This window comes from Vanacampus margaritifer, chromosome 3 (assembly GCF_051991255.1).
Source record: "Vanacampus margaritifer isolate UIUO_Vmar chromosome 3, RoL_Vmar_1.0, whole genome shotgun sequence".
Lineage (NCBI taxonomy): Eukaryota > Metazoa > Chordata > Actinopteri > Syngnathiformes > Syngnathidae > Vanacampus > Vanacampus margaritifer.
In genome coordinates, this window is record NC_135434.1 from 5,735,474 (window position 1) to 5,757,733 (window position 22,260).

Here is a 22,260-nt window from a genome sequence, read left to right on the forward strand (position 1 = left end):
GAGGTAACACACCCCCGCACAAGTCACACTACACCAAAAACTCGCCGCACGCCAAGTGACTCAGCCTAACGTGACTCAAGTGGAACATTGCGGAAAAAAATCACAGTTCTGAGGCTCTACTTACAGAATATTTTAGTGCCATTTTATTTTTTTATTGAACCACAAAAACATGGCGAGATTGTCAAAGAAGCAGACTGAGAGGAAACTGTCGATAATAAAAGAGAGCGAGTAGACATTTTTGACAGGCTGTTGGCAATAGTTGTACCGAAAATCTGACTTTGATACGAAACGTGGATAAATGACCTCGATACCGGTGCTGAAACGATACCTGAATCATAATTCGACTTCCGGTTCCAAAGATTCGATGGATTCCAAATTCCACTGCCCCGTGTAGCAATGTGGAAATGTAAATTTGATCCCAGGAGATCCAAGTTGCCATTTTGGATTCCAAGTTTTGAATTCCATTTTATGGAGCTCCGGCCAGTGGGGTCTCCGTCGGACTCCCGTATCCGCCCAATATGAGGGACTATTTTCAGGTGAAAAGTCCTGACCCTTGCTGGGGGGCCTGCAGGTCAAATTATTTCCTTCCCGGGATTTGGGGCCTTTAATATAACTGAACCGTTTTAAACACTACTGAGCATTAGCTAGAGATGTATTAATAAGATACGTCTGAGAGAGAACATGCAAACTCCGAACAGGAAGGCTTGAGATAAGATTCAAACCCAGAACTGTGAGGCAAACGTGCTCAGCACTAGTACACCATGTTGCCCCATTATATAAAAAAAACATTATTAAAAGAATATCTCACTGACAGTTTCAACCAAAACTGAGCATCATTATTTTTTAATGGTTCATTTGTGCTGAATCTCATTATAGTGTGCAGATACACCAAATTAAGTGGCTGGTGAGTGCATGTCTTACTTTCCTTTGTGTATTGACTGTATTTAATAAGAATATTAATTATTCATATTATTACTTATTCATGTGTTGATGTTCGCTTGTATTAACTCCAATTCCATGTTCTAAATTCCCCACCTTCTCTATTTCTATAAACTGGATTATTACACCTACAGTATGTGACTTATGCACACGTACACGTTGATGTGTTTGTGTTCCTCCCCAGGTTTCTTCTACAACATCATCCGCGTGCCCCCACCCGAGGAGACGGGGGCGAGCGAGGAAGGCGCAGACCTACACGGAGCCAAAGTGATCTGCTCCATCCGAGCGAGCGAACCCAGAAAACCCTCCTACTATCACAGCTTCGGTGAGATGCAGCACGTCGCCAAAGGGATCAGCAGAATGAATGCATTCTTTAAGGAAGAGCTTTTGGCGCCTGCCTGCTTTGACAGGCTTCAACCTACACTTGACTTTTTTCCCCCTTCCACACTCTTATTAATTACTCATTCAAATTCTAGTCTCACCCTGCTTTCCTTTGTCAATCACAGTGCTTTTGTATCGTGTTCAGTTCTCAGCAGCTGTGCGTGTTTGATTGTCTCTATTCCTTCCAATGCAATATAATAGTATCCTGCACCTTTAGATTTCCGGAATTCACCACATTGATTGAATATTACTAAAAAACAAAAGGAGTTTGTTTTAGTTAAAGCAAAAAAAAAGAAAAAAGAAAATGTGTGTGTGACATGTCACATGACCCGATAGGCCTCCTTCAATGCTTCAAGCTTCTGCGTTTACGTCTGTAAATACACAATACAATTGTGCGCAGACCTCCATGCTATTCCTGGATGGCACAAGACATTTTTTTTTTTTTTTGCCAAGAGTGTGAAGCATTGCAAAGTGGTTCAAGGCGCCCACTTGCATCCTTCGCTAGATTAGCGGCAGGAGCAGAGGATCTGTTTATTCCCACATTCATGTGTTTATATACAAGCACATATTTTAGTCTCCAAATTCCCTTGATTGTGTCACATAAAATTGCTTTGTATTGTTTAGCCAAAGAAGACCTCATTTGGGTTACTTTAGGACAAAAATACTGTATATTGTTTTGATTTTAAAGTCGGTAACAAATACATACGCACTTACATGAAGACGGTCACGCCACAGTAAGCAGCAGTAATATTAGTCATTCTTCACAGAGGATAAAGAATACGTTATTACTATAATTTTGAGTTCATTTAAAGTTCCTTTAACACCACAATTTTTTTTTAACGAGCGATTAATGACCACCCCTTACTTGGAACGCCTGTACTGTGGGAATTCCAGTTGCAACGCAGCAAGACATATCCACGTAAAAATTTGGCAGTAATAAATTTAATAATAATGCATATATTTGTGGAGACTGGGGTCAAATTGTATTCTACAATTTAAAAAATGTGCAGAATTTCACAAGTTACTTTGTGTTAAAGATTAGTTAGCGCTTAATATAATAATAAGAAAAATGCCCTGAGCTGTCACCAATGTCTTACAAACACAATTATGCCATCCAGTGGCAGAAAAATTACCTCATCACAAATCAATATTGCAAATGTTTTTTTTTACAGTACAATACATCTTTTCAATTTTAACTCAAATTTATTAATTATTATGAAATTTCCATTTCAATGACTAAAAGATGCAACCATATTTCTATTAATTTAAAATGTTTTCCACTTTTACGTTAACAAGAGCATGAAAACTCATTTCATTGTACATTTAGAGCAGATATAAAATTATCGATTAATCGTGACTTAACTATTGTGCGATTAATTCAATTAAAATTTGTAATCACCTGACACCCCTAATTATTACTGAGTATTGTTTTGTTTCATGATTTACATCGCTACACTGTTTATGTTCAAATATTGTTTGACGTCATGAATGACAGTGGTTCGGAGTCTAACGTTTTGCCTGGCTTCAGGGAGGTTTGACTTTAGACATTCCACTATAGGCTACATAAAAACGTATACGTACTTCGCTCTGTTTATGCCTCCTACAGTCATGTCGGAGAACTACATCGTGTTTGTGGAGCAGCCCATCAAGTTGGATCTGCTCAAGTTTATGCTGTACCGCATCCAGGGAAAGAGTTTTCACAAAGTCATGACCTGGGAGCCGCGCTATGACACCATCTTCCACCTGGTCAACCGGCACACTGGCAAAGTGAGTCAAAGGTCACACTCGCTTGGCTCCACACACGCAGCAAACACTATAGGCATTTAAGTACTATTGAAACACTTGACCAGGGTAGAGGTTAGCATTAAGGGGTTAGGTTTAGGGATTTGAGTTAAGGGATAGGGGTTTAGGATTGATTATTAGAGTACGGTTTGGGATAAGAATAGAGTGAAAAGTTAAACAAAACTAAACTGTCTTTTTAAGATAAATAGTTCAGATTTAGGAAGAAGGAGTTGAGCCCTAGCCCTGATTTATTAATAATTGATTTAGAACTTCTATACATACTGTCAGACTGTAAAGTCTATGTTAGGGGTCACCAGTATGCTGCCAGTAGCCACCAGGCTGCCACAAAGTTCCATATTAGTAACCCACTGGCCTGTTGTTAAAAAAAAGAAGAAGCCCAGTTAGCCAGTATTAGTGGCTAGTGAAAAAACAATTGCAACAAGTTCTAGAAATAAAATGTTGCATCTTGATATGGATGTTCCCTACCATGTGTTATTTCAGAAGTATGTATCAAACTAGTAGCCCTTCACACAAATCACGCCCAGGAAGTAGCCCTCAGTTTCAAAAAAGGTCGTTGACCCCTGGTCTATATGGTGATGATGCGTAACATCTACAAAACATGTACACAATTATGGGGGACCAAAACTGCCAAAATTCAAACTAAATAAATGAATAAAAGTGAAAATAAAAATTGATATAAAAAATACAATTAAAAAATGTAATAAATATAAATGGAAATAAAAACAAAAATATATGTATCCATAAATAAATAAATAAATAAAAGTAAAAAATTAATACAAAAATAAAAAACGAATGTTTAAATAAATCAAAAAATAAATATATAAATGGAATTAAATATCAATCAATAAATAAAAACACTGCTCTCACATTTATTTCTTTAATGCTGCAGACGCTCTGCCAGGACGAAATGTTATTCAAATTAGGGGGCGGTCCTAAGCGTGTCTTGGGTTGGATTCCGCCGTTGCAAACTATCTTTCATCGGTCGAGTGAGCGGTTCGGTGAACAAGGAAGTCTCGCCGGCTCGCATTGGAGAGCTCCAGCAATGGACGACTATCTTGTCCACTGTCACCACAACTTGCCACTTGAGTTGCTCGACAACAAGTCGGAAATTTATTTATTTTGAATTTTGGCAGTTTTGGTCCTCCATACAAAATGGCCTCTGTAACTGAAGTCCATAGTTGGGCATTTCGGTTTACTTGTATGCTATATGAAATGAAATGACCTGTGTGTGATGTGACACCTGTCGACAGGAGAGTGACGTGAAGTACCGCGCAGCTCCCATGTTTGCGCTGCATCAAATCAACGCCTTTGAAGACAACGGCCTGCTTGTTATGGACATGTGCTGCGGGGATGACGGCGAGGTCATCGGAGACTTTACCCTAGAGAACCTCCGCAGAGGTCCGGGAGAAGAGATGGACAAGGTGAGTTTGTGTTTGACTGTGTGGAACATCTTCATTTTTAATTCACTCATGCATGTTTCCAACAGATAGATAGGGTAGAACTGTACTGCATCATCCATACATTTGAAATAAATTAATAATAATTCACTTTCGATCACTTAAATAAAAAACGGAACTACATGACAATATACTGCTAGTCCTACTACTAACAAAAATATTTGTTGCGATGCATATTTTGCTGTGATAAACTCACATGTGCTTCACTCCTTTGTGTTTTTTGTTTTGTCAGTTTTACAACTCACTGTGCAGAAACCTGCCAAGGAGATACGTCCTGCCGTTAAATGTGGACAAATCAACCCCCCTGGACGAGAACCTCGTGACCTTGCCTAACTATAAAGCCACGGCCAAAATGACCAAACCTGGAGAGGTACCGTACATCACTAAATAATGATGTAATTAACCCTATTGCACTTCACTTTACATTTAAGGGTGAAGTCGAAATTGTAATCAATAAAGTCAATTATTACATCCTGTGAGTAATTACATACCTTGATGAGGATGAGCTCTTGAGCGGGTAGAAATATGAGGAATGACATCGAATTTGAATTAAAAAACTATAAAATGTATTTAAATATCATTCAAAAATAAGGATGGGAATGTGACATTATTAAAGATGCTTTGGTTGATTGACAGGCGAATGTAAAATTGGAATGGATGCGAGTGAACGTTTGACCTTGTCTAGGTTTACATGAGCCACGAGGAACTTCACGATGACGAACTGCTGCAATACGGTGGCCTCGAGTTCCCTCAGATCAACTATGAGCGCTACAACGGACGACCTTACCGCTACTTCTACTCGTGTGGCTTTGGACATGTCTTCAGTGACTCCCTGCTCAAGATGGACGTACACACCAAGGAGCTTAAGGTCTTAAATGATCACAGACTGCTCATAAAACGTTGATGTCAGAACATACCAGAACTTAAAACACACTCCAAAAGTTTTCATATTTTTCATATTTATTCTTCTCAAGACTTCATTTTAGCAAGCATAAAGAGATCTAACTAGTAGAAAGTGAAGAATGTTTAGAGCTGTGACCTATTTTGATTTATTTTTGCTCCTATAGCTATTAGCTTGATTTGACTCTCAACAGGAGGTATTAACTGCAGTTTTATGAAACCTGGCTTTGATTAGAATCTCCTTTGATTGGTGTCCTACATTGGAGTCCATCTGTTTATGCTGTTCAGGGCGCACTGATCAAAGATGTGGACTGCTACCGCCCAAAAACAGAAGAGGATGAAGAATGTTTACTCCTATGTTAGCTTCTTGCAATAGCTAGCTAGCTAGCTAGCTGCCATACGCTAACGTGCCATGCATGTTATAGCAGCTCACCTTATTGATTTTAGCCACAAATGAACATCTCTGTCACACCTGTGATGTTGTTGTCGACAACTTCCACTAGCAATTCAATTTTTGAATATCAACCTCTGTTAAATTTTTTTGTGACAGAACAGTTTAGCCAGCATCGGTGTGTGGTGGGCCTCAGGTTAGGTTATTTGAGTATTTTAAATTGGGTGTGAGTCCAGGATATATAAAGTCCGGTAAAAGGTAAATGGTAAGGGTAAATGGGAAAGTTTGTCTTGAGTGGGACCAGCGTAACACAGTATTGTTTATTTACATCAAAGTTGGACTGGAAAGCAGTTGACCGTGAGCATGTTTTTGATGCAGAGAGCATTTTAATGCCATATTTCCTGTTTAGGTGTGGCGGTATCCCGGCTTGTTCCCGTCTGAGCCTGTCTTTGTTGCTTCGCCCGAGGCAACAGAGGAAGATGATGGAGTTGTATTGTCAGTCATTATCACACCACGAGAAGTGAGTTCAGATCTGCAGAAATAATGTAAACTGTGATGTTTCCCCCCCCAAGCCTCATTGTTTAATTAATACAGAGTCTTGCTATCGGACTATCCATGACACCAGATTGTTGATTATGGTGCCTTGACTTAAGAGTTTAATTCTTTCCATGATCAAATTGTAACCCAAAATATTGCAAATCAGTCCCCATTGAAATGGATGGAAATGGGTGCCTTGGCTAACAGGAAGCAAGAAAGGAAGAAAATCGGCTGAGCACTCATAACTCGAAGCATCACTTCACTTTTACATTTCCTTTACTGACTATTGCGGAGCAAACACTAATGTGTTCCGGTTTTGTTTCCAGGACAAAAGTACGTTCCTTCTCGTTCTGGATGCTAAGACCTTCACTGAACTGGGCAGAGCAGAGGTCCCAATCAATATCCCATATGGGACCCACGGCGTCTTCAACCACATGGCCTAGAAGTTCCACTGGTATGGGACCCATCAACCAGGCCACAGAAACACTTGCCCGTAATATTAATAAACTGTTAAACAGAGCAAGAGAAGAAATTAGCACTCAAATGATGTGACTGGGATAAGTGCAGTCTATATGTGCATGTGGAAGAAGGTTGCCACAATAATTATAACAATGTCAGTCTTTGGAAACAAACATGTCTCAAAGTGCATTTAACTAGATTTGAAGGACAAATCCTTTTCTGAATCACGTCAACAAATGCCAACAGAAGACAATAAAATGAAATCTATTTCCCTCTTTTCTGTTTAAATCTGAAGTGTTTTGGCATCGTGGCTGGCGCTACTTGAAACACGACACTTGCAGCGCGAGCGGAGCGTGTACTTAGGAGACATCAAAATGCATCAGAGCAAATTCAATTTCTGTCAAAGTAATGTGATAGAAATGGACAGCGTGGAGAAATGGCTGGAAAACAAAATGGATCCGACTGGTCGATAGCCTCCCGAGAGTCTGCCGGAGGTCGCCTCGCAAATTTGGGGCTGTTGAAATGAGCAAAACAACGTTGACATTCACTTAAACGCCGACATGTCAGACCTGATGTGGGAACGAGAGCACTTTGATGTCCGAATAACAACAACAAAAACAACCGTAATAGGGAATGTCCAAGGCTAGTTGTAGCGTGGACTGAATATGAAGTAGCTTGTGGCAGTGCCTGTCACTCCACCTTCCTCACCATTGACTCCATTGGCTGTTTTCGCCCTCATATTGATTTCGGCCGACTAGTTTCACCTGACTTCAGGCTCTGCAACTCACACAGGCAACAAAGACTCTCTTTAAATGTTGCATGACTCACTCGTTCGTCTGCAGCCTACTGACAAATGTGGCAACTGGAATTGCTTTGTCTTATCATTCAAAAAATCATTTTCCACTCCACGCCGTTGCTGTGAGTCACAAAGGACCCATTTAGCCAGAGCCAGAATGCAAATGGTCACATCTCATCCATGCAATATTAACGTCACTTGTGACTCTCCAAGAACCCCAAAGTGGCTGACATCCCTTTTGTTCATTACAACTTTATTTCTTTCAATTTCTGCAAGTGTTCTCATTTTAAAAATGATCACTTCTAGAACATTCCAAGGAAATCACAATGTCCCATCACTGGTGAGTTATTTTTTAGAACAAGGCTACTCGTGGTCTTTGACGAGCAACATGTCGCTGACCCCTGACGGAGAACCTCTCGACAATAAGGCAGACGTGTTTCCCAAATTTTACTGCAAATTCCCATTTGCAAAATAAATAAATAAATAAAACCCTAAATCGAGGGCTGAGATTCTGGGTACTGGGGGCTTAATAAGAAACAAAAAAAATTCGCATTAGTTAGATATTTAGCAGTACTTACGACTCTGAGTTGAAAAAGAATACATAGAAAAGTACATTTAACGACATTTAACAAGCTGTTAAAAAGCAAAATAAAGACAAAACATATAAAGTAGCTTACTAAAATTACTAAAAGAGCCAGAACAAGATTTTAAAAATATTTTTGAAAAGACCTTAATCCAGAGGTGGGCAATCTCGGTCCTCGAGGGCCGGAGTCCTGCAGGTTTTGGAGGTTTCTCACTTCCAACACAAGCTGATTCCAATCAACAGGATCGTTATCAGGCTTATGCAGAGCTTGCTGATGAGTTGATTATATATCAGCTGTGTTGGAGAAGGGCAACACGCAAAACCTGCAGGACTCCGGCCCTCGATGCCCACCTCTGCCTTAATCAGATGTATGGGAAAACAGTACAGTTGTTAACCTGGATTTTAAAGCATCTACACTTTATTGGTATGTTTGGAATCTTCAATATTCATTCATAGTATTATCTCTGATAATAAAAGGATATCAGTGGGGGGGGACTGTATTATACCCAAAAACAAGGGTAAAAAAAATAAGTTTTTAAACCAAGGGTGATTTGGGGTCGGCCGTATTATACGCGGGATTGTACGGTACCGCCGTGCAGTTATTTATTGGGCTATTTTGGGTTTGCAGACTACTAAGTGCTGTTGTAGTCTTTTCATGCGGTGAACTCAAAGATGTTTTCTATGTACAGGCCTGCTTGTCTCAATTATTGTTCACAAATCTGTCCAAATCTGTTAGCGAGCACTTCTTTGCTATGATAAACTGTGTCTTGGACTTCCCATAATAAAAGGCTACACTAAACTTAATACTGTAAAATAAAATAAGAAGTCTGGGTTTATCTGTCAGTGTCTAATGAGACCACCATTTGACAAAAACACACACAGACATAAAAAACATTTCTGTAATGAAATAATTTGAATGATACATATCATCATAAAAAGGCTTTTGAAACGTGTTTTTCTCTGAATTTGTTCAAATTAGTGCAGATTATTTGACCTCGCTCTGCTCTCAACTGAATGCTATCCTCCTCCATGACTGTGTCCGTTATACGTCTCATCTTCATTCACTTTTTATTCATAACCCAGGAAGGTCTGAGCGGCGGCATATTGTTGCAATTAATGTAAGGCCACATCTAATATAGTGGGAATTAACAACAGTCTGCTGCCGACCGCGACTGTGTCTCCTAATAAGCATGCTGCACGAGTCTCCCAAGATACGCATTAATTAGCTCATAATTCCTAATCTAATCAGTCATGCTTAACCTCTCCCTGACAGTCTGTCTCTCTGTGTGTGTGTGCGCACGCGTAACGTTCAGTTTATTAGTGCACTGCCATGTGCGTGACAGGCACATCCAACCGACCTTTGACCTCGGTTAACCCCAAGTTTAATTTTACTTAAGCAAAGCAAAACCTTATCTAGTGAGCCGTGCGCACATTTTATTTGAACGATGGGCAAAGAGAATCAATGGTCAATTGAATGTGTTCTTGATAAGTTCTGGATGTTTTTTTTCTCGGGGAATTATAAATAGACACAAAAAAAATGTTGGGTTGTTTTACTAACTCATTTGCTGGGTAGCTGTGGATTGTGCGCAGATTGGATTGGCACATCATTTTGTCCCCCCCCCCCCCCTTTTTTTTCCCCCTGGATTTCCATCATTTTGTTCCCTAACGCAGAGCTGGGTTAGCTATTACACCCAATTTGGGTTACTTTTGACCCAGCAGTGTGAAAAGTGTCAACTCTTGCCCCTCATGTGCACGCCGCAAACCAAATCAACACACATGAGGTGACTATATTTGCATGCCAGCTCGTCTCTCCTGATTTGAAGCCGACACTCATCTCATCTGACCCGCAAGAAGGTCTCAACTGTTGTCGCCGTCATTATTTCCCCCGCAAAGGCATCATGATATGTTCCATATTCAGCACATTAGGCACACTTGTCAGAGGCACGGCGAGCGGGCGTCCTCTTGACGCTGATGTGCTCTTTATTCCCGCACACACACGCTGTATTTATCTTCACCGTCTTCAGCATCCGCTGACGTGCTGATTAGATGCGATTGTGTGTGTGCTTATTCTTACAATAGGGTGATTCCTCCCCCCCCCCCCCCCCCCGCCCACCACAAAAGAATATATGAGCACGGAGGCATGCATGCAGAGTGATGTGTGAGTGCCTCTCTGTGCTGTCCATGTAAAGAGACGCACATGCATGCTTTATGAAGCCATATATTTATCAGCCACAATATTAGGTACACTAGCTCATAATGCAAGAGCTGTATCAAAAGTCTACCTTTGATCCATGCTTTATTTAAATCAGCACCTTTTAACCTTTTTTATGTTCTTGAATATGTCATAAAAATATATCGTCAACCTCTTAAAATAATTGCCTAAAAGTCATTTTTGGGCAAAAATTATTTTTTTTTCTTAAATCATCTCATGATGCAAATGGTTAATTTTTTTGTGTTTCCTGAAAAATCTGAAAAAGGGACTTATTTTAAGAAAGCGGCGATATGCACCATCCATTGACGCATTCAATTAAGAAGGTCAAACAGCAAAAGAAAAAATCCTTGATTTGTCCCAGCAATTCATGAAACATTTTGCTCTTAACTGTACAATGAGTAAACCTCAAGAGATTTGAACATTACGTTTCCTTCAAAAGCAACAGGTTGTATGGCACATTATATGACTAAATAATCCCATAATTGCAGGCCATTGTGTCACAGCTGCCAGTGAGGTAATGATGATTATGGTGTGTGTTTATTGTACGAAGCAAATAAAGCATTCTGTTAAAATGTGGTGCAAATGAGCAATATATTAGAAACGGATCTCAATGGGATGCAGTACAATGCAAACTAACAATAATAAACATAATGTTAAATGAATGCCTCATTAAAACGGAGCATTGTTGTCTTAGTAAAGGCTAAATTTAGTATACAGCTCGCAACTCATTGAGAGTAAAAGGAAAAGAAATCATATCAAGGCAATGCAGTGGGCGACTGGTTAGCATGTAAGCGTCACAATTTGGAGGTTGGGGGTTCAAATCTTGGCTCGCGTTTCCCCCCACATTTTCTGTACTTGTAAGTATGATGGTCTTTCTATGTCAAGGATGGGCAACTTAACTCTTTGACTGCCAGACGTTTTCAGAAAAGGGATGCCGTGGGTGCCAGCCGATTTTAAGCATTTTGACTGACCTTTCAAGGTCCATAGAAAATTATGTGTTTGGACTATGGAAACACACATACTGCCAAAACAAGATTGGACTCTCATCTTCCATCAGAAAAAAAAAGTTTGTTTCTACCTTATTCCGTTTTTGAGTAATCAACAATAGAAAATGGTTAGTTTCAACGTCTTTGGCACTCCTCCATAGGATTTTACGAAACGTTATTTAACGTTTTTGGTAGTCAAAGAGTTAAATGCTGGAGGGGGCGACAATTAAAATAATAATAATAATAATAATTTGTGTGTGTTTTTATTATATTTTTATTTTTTATTTTAATTAGTCAAAGGCCACTCAGTGAGGTAAGTTCACAAGTTGCAACCCCCCAAGTCAGCTGTGGAAGGCTTGAGCTCACCCTTGACCCCCATGAAGACAAGCACTCTACAAAATGGACAGATATAAATATCCATAAAACGATGCCGTTTGTATTGCTGGCTAATAAAAATGTCCCGCCCCCGTTTACGATGCTTCTTGTTGAAATGAAAGGAAACGTTCTAGTTTTGGTGGAAGTTGCTCGAAGAAAACCATTTTGTGATGGAATAGACAAGAGACTCCATTCAAAAAGTGGAGTAGATGATTTGAGTTGCTGCAGTGCCAACGCAGGACACACGGCATAATGTAGCCGGCCGTCGTCATAATGACAAGACCCCCAAACTCTTGGGGGGGAGATGACAAGAAGCTCAGCCCGACCCGGGCGGAATGAAGAATTCACTATTTGAAAGGCAGCCGGTGCTGACAGTCAAGCATCATTATATGAGTCAGCCGCCCGGCACTTTGTCACTGTCACTGTCTTTAAATGGAGACTTTTGTTTTCAAGATTCGTAAAGATTTATGACATTCTCGCCGCCATTTGAGCGATGATGTACAACAAAGTCATTTTGTTTTATGCGAAACCACTTTGAAAAATGGCACATTCCTTGGGCTTGACCGTTCCCTGAGAACAAATACAGTATAATACCATGCATTGTGCCATAGCTTTAATCTCCCTTTCAGTCAAAGGAAACACAGATGCCATTGCCAGGATATTGCCGAAATGAGTGATGTCATTTGGCGAGGCCAACTTGGAAGCCGCTGTAACAAATCTCCTGCGAATCGCTTTGATTTCTTTCTGTCAATCCAAAATGAATTTAATGCGGAGGAAGTCAAAAGTGAACTATAGTCTTCGCGGACACAGCGATACGCTTCATTGACACTGTCAGAAAAGTATTCGCTCAACAATAAGTTTATTATTGTGGTGTAGCTCCGCACTGCATCATACTGACAGTTGTTTCTAACACACACGCGTGGAGCTTCAGAATGTAAATTCACGAAAAATAATTGAAACACCTGATATGACCATTTTGGTCAGACATTTGACGTCTTTCATTTACTGATATTTATACTAATAGAATAAGGCAAGTAATCAGTTAGTCTGTTGAGACTGAAAGCATAAAATAGCCAACAAGAGCCATATACATATATATATATATATATATATATATATATATATATATATATATATATATATATATATATATATATATATATATATATATATATATATATATATATATATATATACACATTCAAAAAGAATGATCTGAAAAGTTGCAATATTAAAGCTAAAATCCAAAGCAACAAAGTTTTCATACGTGTTTCTATCAAGGTTATTATAGTTAACGAAAACTAACAAAATAACTCAAACAAAAATTTGAAAAAATGTTTTCGTTAATTAATGAAATAAAAATGACTGTGTTAAATAAATACATAAATGAAACTACACCTTACACTTCTCAAACTTACTATGGCCATGGTTATAGTGAAAATGTCATTCATTTTCATCTTTCACATTTAATACGAAACAAGGATAACTGGGAAAAAAACCCCAACATAAAATAAATCACCTTACCGGTTAGTGAGCTGAAGCTGCTGGCAACTCTTTCGCCATGAATCATTCTCATTGCTGCGGACAAAAAAATATTTTAGATAAGGACATAAATGAGGACTATGGTGAGGTCTAAGCATGGACTCGCTGCATCGAATCTAAAATCATCTTATACCACCTGCGCCACAAGTTAGACCCAATTTCACCTGGTTTACTTTCTCTCAACAGATTCTCAGGTGCGCCGGGAGTATGTAATAGAAAACACTCTCTGTCCGCCGAAAACGCAGTCTGCCAAATTCCCAAACACGGTAAACTAGACTTGCCCCGGCCCGAAAACGAAGATGCACCAGTTTTTATGCCGAGTGCACGTGCGTCTGTCTACAAAAATAGGTCCCTTATACTTCTTTACTTCCCACCATAAACTCCAGCTCGCCCATAACCCCATAATGAGGACAACCAGATTGCGCAAATGTACCTAATGAAATGTCCCTGGTGTGTATTAGCATAACACATGCTAAGATGATGATGATGATGTCATCTCCTCAGGGTGCATTCTTTCAAGCCTCCTGCAGGCAAAGGTAGAGAGAAGTCTCTCTTGCATTCCACACGTTCTCCAATGAGGTCAGCATCGCAGCGCCCGCCTCCCTCTCAACCACCACACCCCACCCATCCCCTCCACCCACTCCCGCCCCCCTCCGATAAAACGCTCGCGATGCCTCCACACGCGCGCAGTCAGTGCTGCGTTCACTGCGAGGCGCACACTTCTTTGCCAGAGCTCACTTTTCAGCACGGACTTTTTCCACTCCACGCGAGATACTAATTGCGTTGATGAGAGGCGCGCGATTCCACGAGGGAGCAAAATTTGTCTTTGAGGAGGCTTAGAAAGAATGCAGAGAGATGAAGAAGTCTTACTAGTTGGTCGCTGTGAGCGCGCGCGGACCTTGACAAGCTGCGTTCATGGATTGACTCAATGACTGGAATTTGACTTTCCCACCCCCCTCCCCCCTCTCCATTATTTTTTTTTCTCTCCCAACAGTGAGTATAGTTGATCTAAATTTAAGGCAGTGGATTATTATGGCATCGGTAATTTGGAGTTGAATGAGGATACTGAGGATTAACCTTTGGAATAATATCGAAAGATTAAAAGAGCCTAATTGGAAACCGCATCCTCGCTTCAACATGAGGTCCCTCACCGCGTGGATTTGCGTGTGCAGCTTTCTTCTGCTCTTAGGTGAGAGGTGAAATGTGCAAATCCATGTCCTGCAATGTTTAAAGCTGATTTGGTAAATTCTTCTAAATCGTGTGCATAACAATAAACTGTCATGCATTTAAATACATTTAAGGGGTAATTGAGCATTTTGATGGCACAAAAGTCACCGCAGACTGCATGCATGTGGTGACAATTATTTCACAAAGCTGTCATTTTGTTGTAATTGAGGTGAATAATAATTCGATTCAGTGTTATCAACACAAACATATAAAAAGAAGAGTGACCACACAAACACAAGCTTCAACTTCATGTCCCCCGGTCGTACCTGATGATATTGTTTCATGCAAAGGCAGTTGACTTATCAAGATCACCACCAGGGGTCGCTGTTGTCCTTCTACCTTTCCCCACAGCGCGCAGGTGGTAGTTGGCTCGGATCTTGTTTCTTGTGCCATGCGGACGCACCTGAGAGTCTGCCCCTGTGATCCCATCGTATTCCCTGCAAGATACAGTGCAACATTCTGCTATGACATGTGGTTGCCTCAGCAAACGTTTTACGAGATGTTGTGCGGTGGCGGAGCAGTTGCTGGTGTAAAATAAAGCACCGGACAAACAAGTAACATTTCATGCTCTTGCATAACATTGTGACAAATCGGCCTGTGTTGCACACAGACGCCAGTGGACCATGAAAGGTTTTTACAGTCTCGCTTGAGCACGCACAGATGTCTTGTCACAAGCCATCAACCTTTTTATTTTCCAACCTGTTGCCTCCAAAGCCAGAATAAAAACCCTCACGTTAATTTCTAACTCCTAATTTCCAAACCCTCTTTGTCTCCTGATAGATGAAACCGTGTGTTCCTGGGACAGCGCCTCAGCTTTGTCCGTGCTCTTGGCCGACGGGCACCCGGGGTCCGAGGTGGCCGGGACGCCATCGGAATGGGTGGATTGCATCCAGGCGAGCGACATGTGCAACCAGAACCCACACTGCAGCTCCCGGTACCGCGTGATGCGCCAGTGCCTGGTGGGCAAGGAGAAGGAAGCCATGTTGGACAACAACAGGGAATGCCAAGCGGCCCTGGAGGTGCTGCTGGTCAGTCCGCTCTTTGACTGCCGCTGCAAGAGGGGCATGAAGAAGGAGCTGCAGTGTCTTCAGAACTACTGGACCATCCACATGGGACTCACGGAAGGTAGGCGGCGCAACGGCGCATGGTGTCTTTCAAAATGCAAGTGGAAGAGAAATCCCAGCAAAACAAAAAAAAAAAATGTCACAAAAAGTAGACATTTATTGTGAAATCTAATGTTAAATTTGGGTCTGTTTATTTTGGACAAAAAGCTTGTGTTGGATGAATGGCAACAGGTGACAGATTTATTGTCGGTACTGCCATCTAGTGCAAGAGCAATTAATTATCCTGGCTGTCGCGATACATCGCTGGCATAGATAGATCAAAGCTACATTATCTGTAGTGTAAATCAATTGGTCCATCCATCTTCTTGACTGAGTACTAGCCTGATTTGGACTCCATCCCAGTTGACTTCTGCCTCTTGTCCATTGCATAATAACAGCTGTACTCGCATTCACTTAAGTCAGTTTGTTTTTCAGTTTTTCCCATTTATTTTGTCGACCAATCGTGATGTTTTACACCTTTTGATGACTCTTAGGAAACAAACTCATCTTTATTGGCCAAGTATGTAAAAGCACATAAGGAATTTGTTTTACAGTCACAACTCATCCAAGAAACAAACATAACAATTATCACAAGAGGGAGATAAAATGAGAAGCCTGGCGGGTCGCTATTAGCGCCCCCGAGTTTCTTAGATCAAAGAAAGGAGAAAACATGAGGAAGTGGGAGGATATTCCGATTGATATCCACATATGGAAGATATCTAAAAGTAACTGTATTGCTCACATTTCTAGAGATTTTGTTTTAATGTCACATATTGGCAAAGAAAAATAAAATGGAATTGACTTGTAGTATGAACATAGCCCAAGAATCAACAATTTAAGGACAATGAGGGTTTCCTGTATTTACATCTCATTGCTTAAGACTTTTTTTATTTTTATGGAAGAATATTGAGAGCAGCAAGAAAAGGGGGGCAGGGGGGTGGGGGATTGAAGAAAAAAAAAACTATTTTAAAAATATAATTTGAAAGAAAGATTTGTTTATTTTTTTATGGGGGGTGGGGAAAAAAAGTATATATATATATATATATATATATATATTGGAAGAAAGATTTTTTATTTTTTATGGGGGAGGTGAAAGATATATTTTTTTAATTATTATTTTTTTAATAATAATTTTTATTTGCTGTCCAATAAACAGTTGTGCCCCCTTCTGTATTACGGATGGTCCTTTGAATCGCTGTACATAAAATTGATATCCAAATTATTATTACTGTTGGATGCCTCTTGACATTTTCTTGAAGTGGGTGCTTGCCGTGGATGCCCTTCTTGTGATGGATGCCCCCACCACTTTTGCACGCCCCTGGTTAGCATAGGCTAGTGGAACATAACGCTATGATCTGTCCGACATCCGCAGAGTATGGATTGCGTCACACGGATTGGAGTAATTGGGCTCGATGTTGGTTAATACAGGGATGTGATTTGACCAAAGTGAAATTATCTGAAAATTTAGCCGGGGGTCTGGGGGCCGCTGGCACCCAGCTAGGTCTTGAACTATCCCATATAAAATGGCAGTTTTAGTCAACTCAAAATCAGTCACATTCAAAAACATTGGACTGCCTTTGCTTTTAAAAACTATCACTGAGAATATCATCATATCTAACTAATGTGATTACTAAGTTAACACATAAATAATGTTGAGGGGTTCAAATTTCATGAACAAATAATTGTATCATGACCAAATGAAAAGTAACTCATATTAGAGCATACCACAAATGTCTTTGTTATAGCAGAAGATGTTATCTGTCGGAGTCATGTGCATACACAATAAACTACTAAAAAGAAAAAAAAAAAAATCGATTTTTTTTTTGGGGGGGGAGATAAAAAAAAGCGGAATTCCGCGAATTAGCGGAAAAATCACATCCCTGTTAATAAGGCAATTCAGTAGTATTTGAATTAATCTTCCAAGTCAGAGTACCACCTAAAATTTGAAAAACAACTGTACTTTTTAATGTTCCAGTTAACAAACAAATTTAACAATTTTTACCTCAATAAAACTTTAACAAAGAGATCTTATAAAAAAACAAAAATACAACTCAACTGTACTTGCGCATATCATACATTAAGTACTTGAAGCCCCTGAAAGGCTTGTAAGATGTAGACCACCACACCCTGCTGATGCTTCGCACCCTGGTGTCCTCTTAAGATGCTTTGAACCCCGGGGATGAAAATACATGCTTTTCCTGCTGGCTCCATCCTCTCCAAGGTAATGGAGCCATAATGGGATTACATTAGGAGGACCTGTTATGGTAGACTTATTGTTTTTCACCTAAAGTGTTCCATATTACCATGTAATTAGGTTACGCTTGTATAGCCCGATGGCCCTTATGCGTCCACTTACGCGGCACATAAAACAGCACTCTTGTTGTAACCCCCGAACTCTCTGGATTTTACACCGAAACACTTTTAGGGAGTGAAAAAGTCCCTTCACTTTAACTGCCGTCAGTCTGCCGTTCATCCTCCGGGATGTCAGAGGCCTAAAACGACAAGCCGTGGTGGGCTCGCGTGTCGTATAGTTGAGGCTGAAGGGAGATGACTCGGTTTCTCCGCCACGGACCGCAGAGTCAGAGTGGCAGCGTCGCCACGTAAAGAACATGATGCACTCAGCTGTTGTGACGCGCGGGCTAATGGTGGGAATGTCTTGTGAGGATTGCGGACGTTTGCGTGGTGATCCGTGAAGTGATTCCGCAGCTGGGCGAGTCGCAGCACCAGCTTTCGCTTCATCACGATGATGGCAGCGGTGGGTCCCTGTCATGAGTTCAAGGCACATTGAATGCCGCGGATGCTCCCCGGGCATGGCAACTCTCTGCCCGCTTGACGATGTTCTCTTTTTTTTCCCCTTCTTGTTATTTGAATGCATCGCACAAGTTGTCCGTCTGTCTCCGCGTGTCCTTTGCAGAGGTTGTGTTTCATTCCCGAGTCTGCTTTTCAGCACTGGCCTGTTTTTTGGTCCCGTCGCCCTTGGAGATGAGGCTTGAACACAAACCAAGTGCAGTTTTAATCTAATCATCTTCCATTGTGCACTCGAGTATGCTTTTATTAACAACCCATGTAGGACAACACCCTTATCTGGACACTTGCTTGAAATACGCACTCAGAAAATCACTCAAGTGTAATGTTGATTTCATGGTGATTAATAAGAATAGAAAAATAAGATGTTTTTTTGAGTCTGGGTGCTGGCTTGACGACAAACAATGCTCAAATGACACTGAGCTGTGACAGAGGAGATATAAAAACAAATCTAGAAAAATCATGTCTTACATTGATACTGTTAGCAAGAACCTGTCATTTTTCGTTTTTGACTTGGGGTGAGAACCTGAAACTATTGATGTAGATCTATATTAAACAGATAAAAGGGGAGTTAGCAATAATAAAAACAACAACAACATTTTTTTACAAGTTTCACTATGACCTGACAGTAGTTTAATCTGGAAAAAACTAAAAAAAAAAAATGAAAACTTCAAAACTGTTTGTTTATAGCAGAGGTGTCCAAGTCAAGACCTCCAGGGCCACTATCCTGCATGTTTTAGATGATTCCCTCCTCCAACACACCTGATTCAAATGATCAGGATAATTATCGGGCTTTTGCAGAGCTAGCCGATGAGCTGATCATTTGAATCAGGTGTGCCAGAGAAGGGAAATGTAAAACATGCAGGATAAGTGCCCTTGAGGAGCGGAATTGGTGACCCGTTTTAGATCTTTCCCTCCTCCGACACGCATGATTCAAATGATCTCCTCATCAGCAAGTGCTGCAGAAGCCTGTTAACGGTCCTGATCATTTGAATCAGGTGTGTTGGATGAGGCAGACATTCAAAACATGCCAGATAGTGGCCCTCTGGGACCGGATTTGGATCAGCCTGATTTATAATTTTCACTTTATTACAAATAAGTTGATTTTAAATAAATAAATAATACATAATAATAAATAAATGCATGATTTATTATTAATTAATTAAATAATAATACATAATAATAAATAAAACCAAAAACTTACTTTAGTTACTATAAATTGGCCAAGAGAGTGGAGATTAATATTGATTTCAAATATACATTCAACGTTTCTCTGGAGCTTATAGATGAAAACTAAAGATGTACGTCGTCAAAAAACAAATGTTCCGTCTTGAGATTTCAAAAAGAAAACAAAGTTAAGCACAATATTTTGTTCCTAACTGGCATATTGTTGAGTTCAACTCAGCAAACACAATCATCCTGAAATAATTGGCATAATTCAAAAGCACTTAAGGGAGTATAAAATTATTTTTCATGTAGTGTAACTCTGAAAAATGCATGTCTCAAGTAAATAATATATTTTTTTGTTGTACTAATTCGTTAAAACATTTTTGTGATTTAAAAAAATGATATTCTTCTTCTTCATGATATGTTCTCGAAATCAGTAATGTTTCCTCTGAGTACTCTGATTACCAGCTGAAAACATGCATGTTTTGTACATGCGCTCCAGGGTTTAGCCCAGTGGTGTCCAAACTACAGCCCGGGGGCCATTTACGGCCCACATTTTTTCATTTATCCTCAAAATAATTTTTGACATAGCCACAATGTTATTTTTAAAAAGAGGGTGGATGAAACTTTTCTAGCTATGCGAAGACAAATATACATTTCCAGCTGACATAGTAACTGAATTTCTGTTGGCAACACTGTGGATATCAAGATAACTCCGTTTCAGAAACCAAAATGGTTTCATCCACATTCAATTGGTGAAAACATCACATTAATGCTTCTTAAGTGTGGTCATTTTACTACAGATTGTTCTTGTTATGGTTCAGACTGTTGAGTGGTTTAGAATGAGGGGTTGGGATTCAGTTGCTGCTCAGTGGAGAGGCGGATCTATCTAGCCAAAGTCAGCTTTGATTGGCTCCAGGTCAACCATGAACTAAACAGAATAAGTAATAGAAAGTAGCTGAGAGGGTGCTACAAGGACATACTGTAGCTTTACTTTCACAAATGAACATTTTTTGGAAGAAAATGTGCAAAAATTTCAATCATTACGTATCTACGTAACACGCGCTCTTTAAACAAAAAAAAAAAGAGTTGGAAGTGAAAGGTTTGAGTGGTAAGTGGCGCTAAATGCAGGATTGCTTCAACAGCACGGGCTGATTTGTTCCCACAGTTGAAAAGATTACATTTCAAAGGAGCCAGTAACCTCATCATGAACATCTTATATTCTCTAGAACAAAGTGACTTTACCATCTGAAGGAGCAGACAAACATAAAAGCATCTTGCAGATCAGTTCACAGCCCAGACAGACATTCCAAATGACCTTGATAAAGTCTGCGTCCTCCTCAAACGCAACAATTTTCTGCATTCTGTATTTGAAATGACCTTAAGATAACCTCCCAACTCAATTGGAGCGCGACATTAGCAAGCGCCATCACCGGGGAGCCTTTCCACTTCGCTCTGACGATCAAAACTCGCTTTTGCATCTTTTGAGTGGTTTGCCGACGAATGCCAACGTTTGACACCTGCGCCGGGATCCGTCAATTGACTTGCATAAGAGGAATTGACTGTACCATTGTTGACGTCTAAGGGAATACATCGAATGTTGGATGTTTATTGCTTTACCCCATAGACTTTACAGTATATGAGGTGTGTCAGTAAAGTTACAAGACTGCTGTCCCAGACAGTATTTCAAAGCAGATGATCAGACATCATGTCCATAAAGAGATTTAAAAAAAAAAAAACTGTTGTTATATCATCGTCATTTTATGACCATTGAACTATATACTTTTGTTGTAGTAGATTTTCCGGCCTTGCTGGGAGTAATCACATGATTCATTATTCCAATTCAAGTTTAACAAACCTGCTTCCTCCACCTATAAAGGGATACAAATTAAAAAAAACAACACTGCTTCTAATTATCAGCATCACTTTTTTCCAAACATTGCGAATGATATTGGATGTGAAATATCAGCCACGCTTGGCCTTTAAACTGTAGTTGTAGTTGTACTTGGACTACTGCTAACTAGAAATAAACTTAAGCTATCCCTTCTGTGATAATAATCCGTGCTTATTAAAATAAATAATCAGGCTCTCAAAAAGCCCTAAAATTGCAGGATGCGCTCGTAATAGCACGCAAGATTCAGGGAGTCAAACAAGACCATAAACTAACAGCGTAAAGTCAATAAATGCAAGAAGGCGCTTGCAAATAAAACATTTTATAATGGTGAGTTGCTAATAAGAAGAAAGGAGATAATGACACAACTAGCCAATAATGCTATACAATACAGCACATATTATGTCTATTTCCTGGTCAAAAGTGTAATTGAACACTCATTTTGCTAACGAGTATTTCAAAGTACTAAAGTTTGTTCACTAAAGCATGTTGGCGACTTTTTGATAAGTAGCGACTATTTGATATAAACAAAGTTGTTAAACTCCTGAAATTAGCTGTTGGTGCCCTAATAAATGCAATGATGAACTCACACTCGATAGTCTAACTGTACCTTTTGCTTTAGTCAACGTCACAATAATTTGATAATTATAATAAGAATCATTTGTCTGATACACCATAAAGTGTACATCCCTGAATTTGTAAAGTT

General features: G+C 39.9%; 2 protein-coding genes across 10 annotated transcripts in view; one reads left to right on the forward strand and one right to left on the reverse strand.

The window, feature by feature from the left end:
- ela3l (elastase 3 like) overlaps positions 1-22,260 on the reverse strand; it is a 138,851-nt gene that overhangs the window by 16,147 nt on the left and 100,444 nt on the right. For 4 of the 9 annotated variants that reach the window (XM_077560396.1, XM_077560395.1, XM_077560394.1 and 1 more), the window contains 2 exons: positions 14,855-15,025; positions 13,344-13,397 (listed from right to left, as the gene is read on the reverse strand). In XM_077560396.1, coding sequence (XP_077416522.1) covers positions 13,344-13,397; positions 14,855-15,025 — 225 coding nt within the window. Of the gene's footprint in view, positions 1-4,345; positions 4,512-5,739; positions 5,793-13,343; positions 13,398-13,794; positions 13,921-14,854; positions 15,026-22,260 lie in introns of those variants that run through there. The other 5 variants (XM_077560403.1, XM_077560402.1, XM_077560401.1 and 2 more) reach the window with 5 other exon arrangements.
- The window catches only part of LOC144048440 (GDNF family receptor alpha-2-like), an 84,556-nt gene continuing 76,337 nt past the window's right edge, over positions 14,042-22,260 (forward strand). The window contains exons 1-2 of the mRNA XM_077560393.1: positions 14,042-14,550; positions 15,369-15,713. Coding sequence (XP_077416519.1) covers positions 14,418-14,550; positions 15,369-15,713 — 478 coding nt within the window. The 5' untranslated portion in view covers positions 14,042-14,417. The remainder of the gene's footprint in view (positions 14,551-15,368; positions 15,714-22,260) is intronic.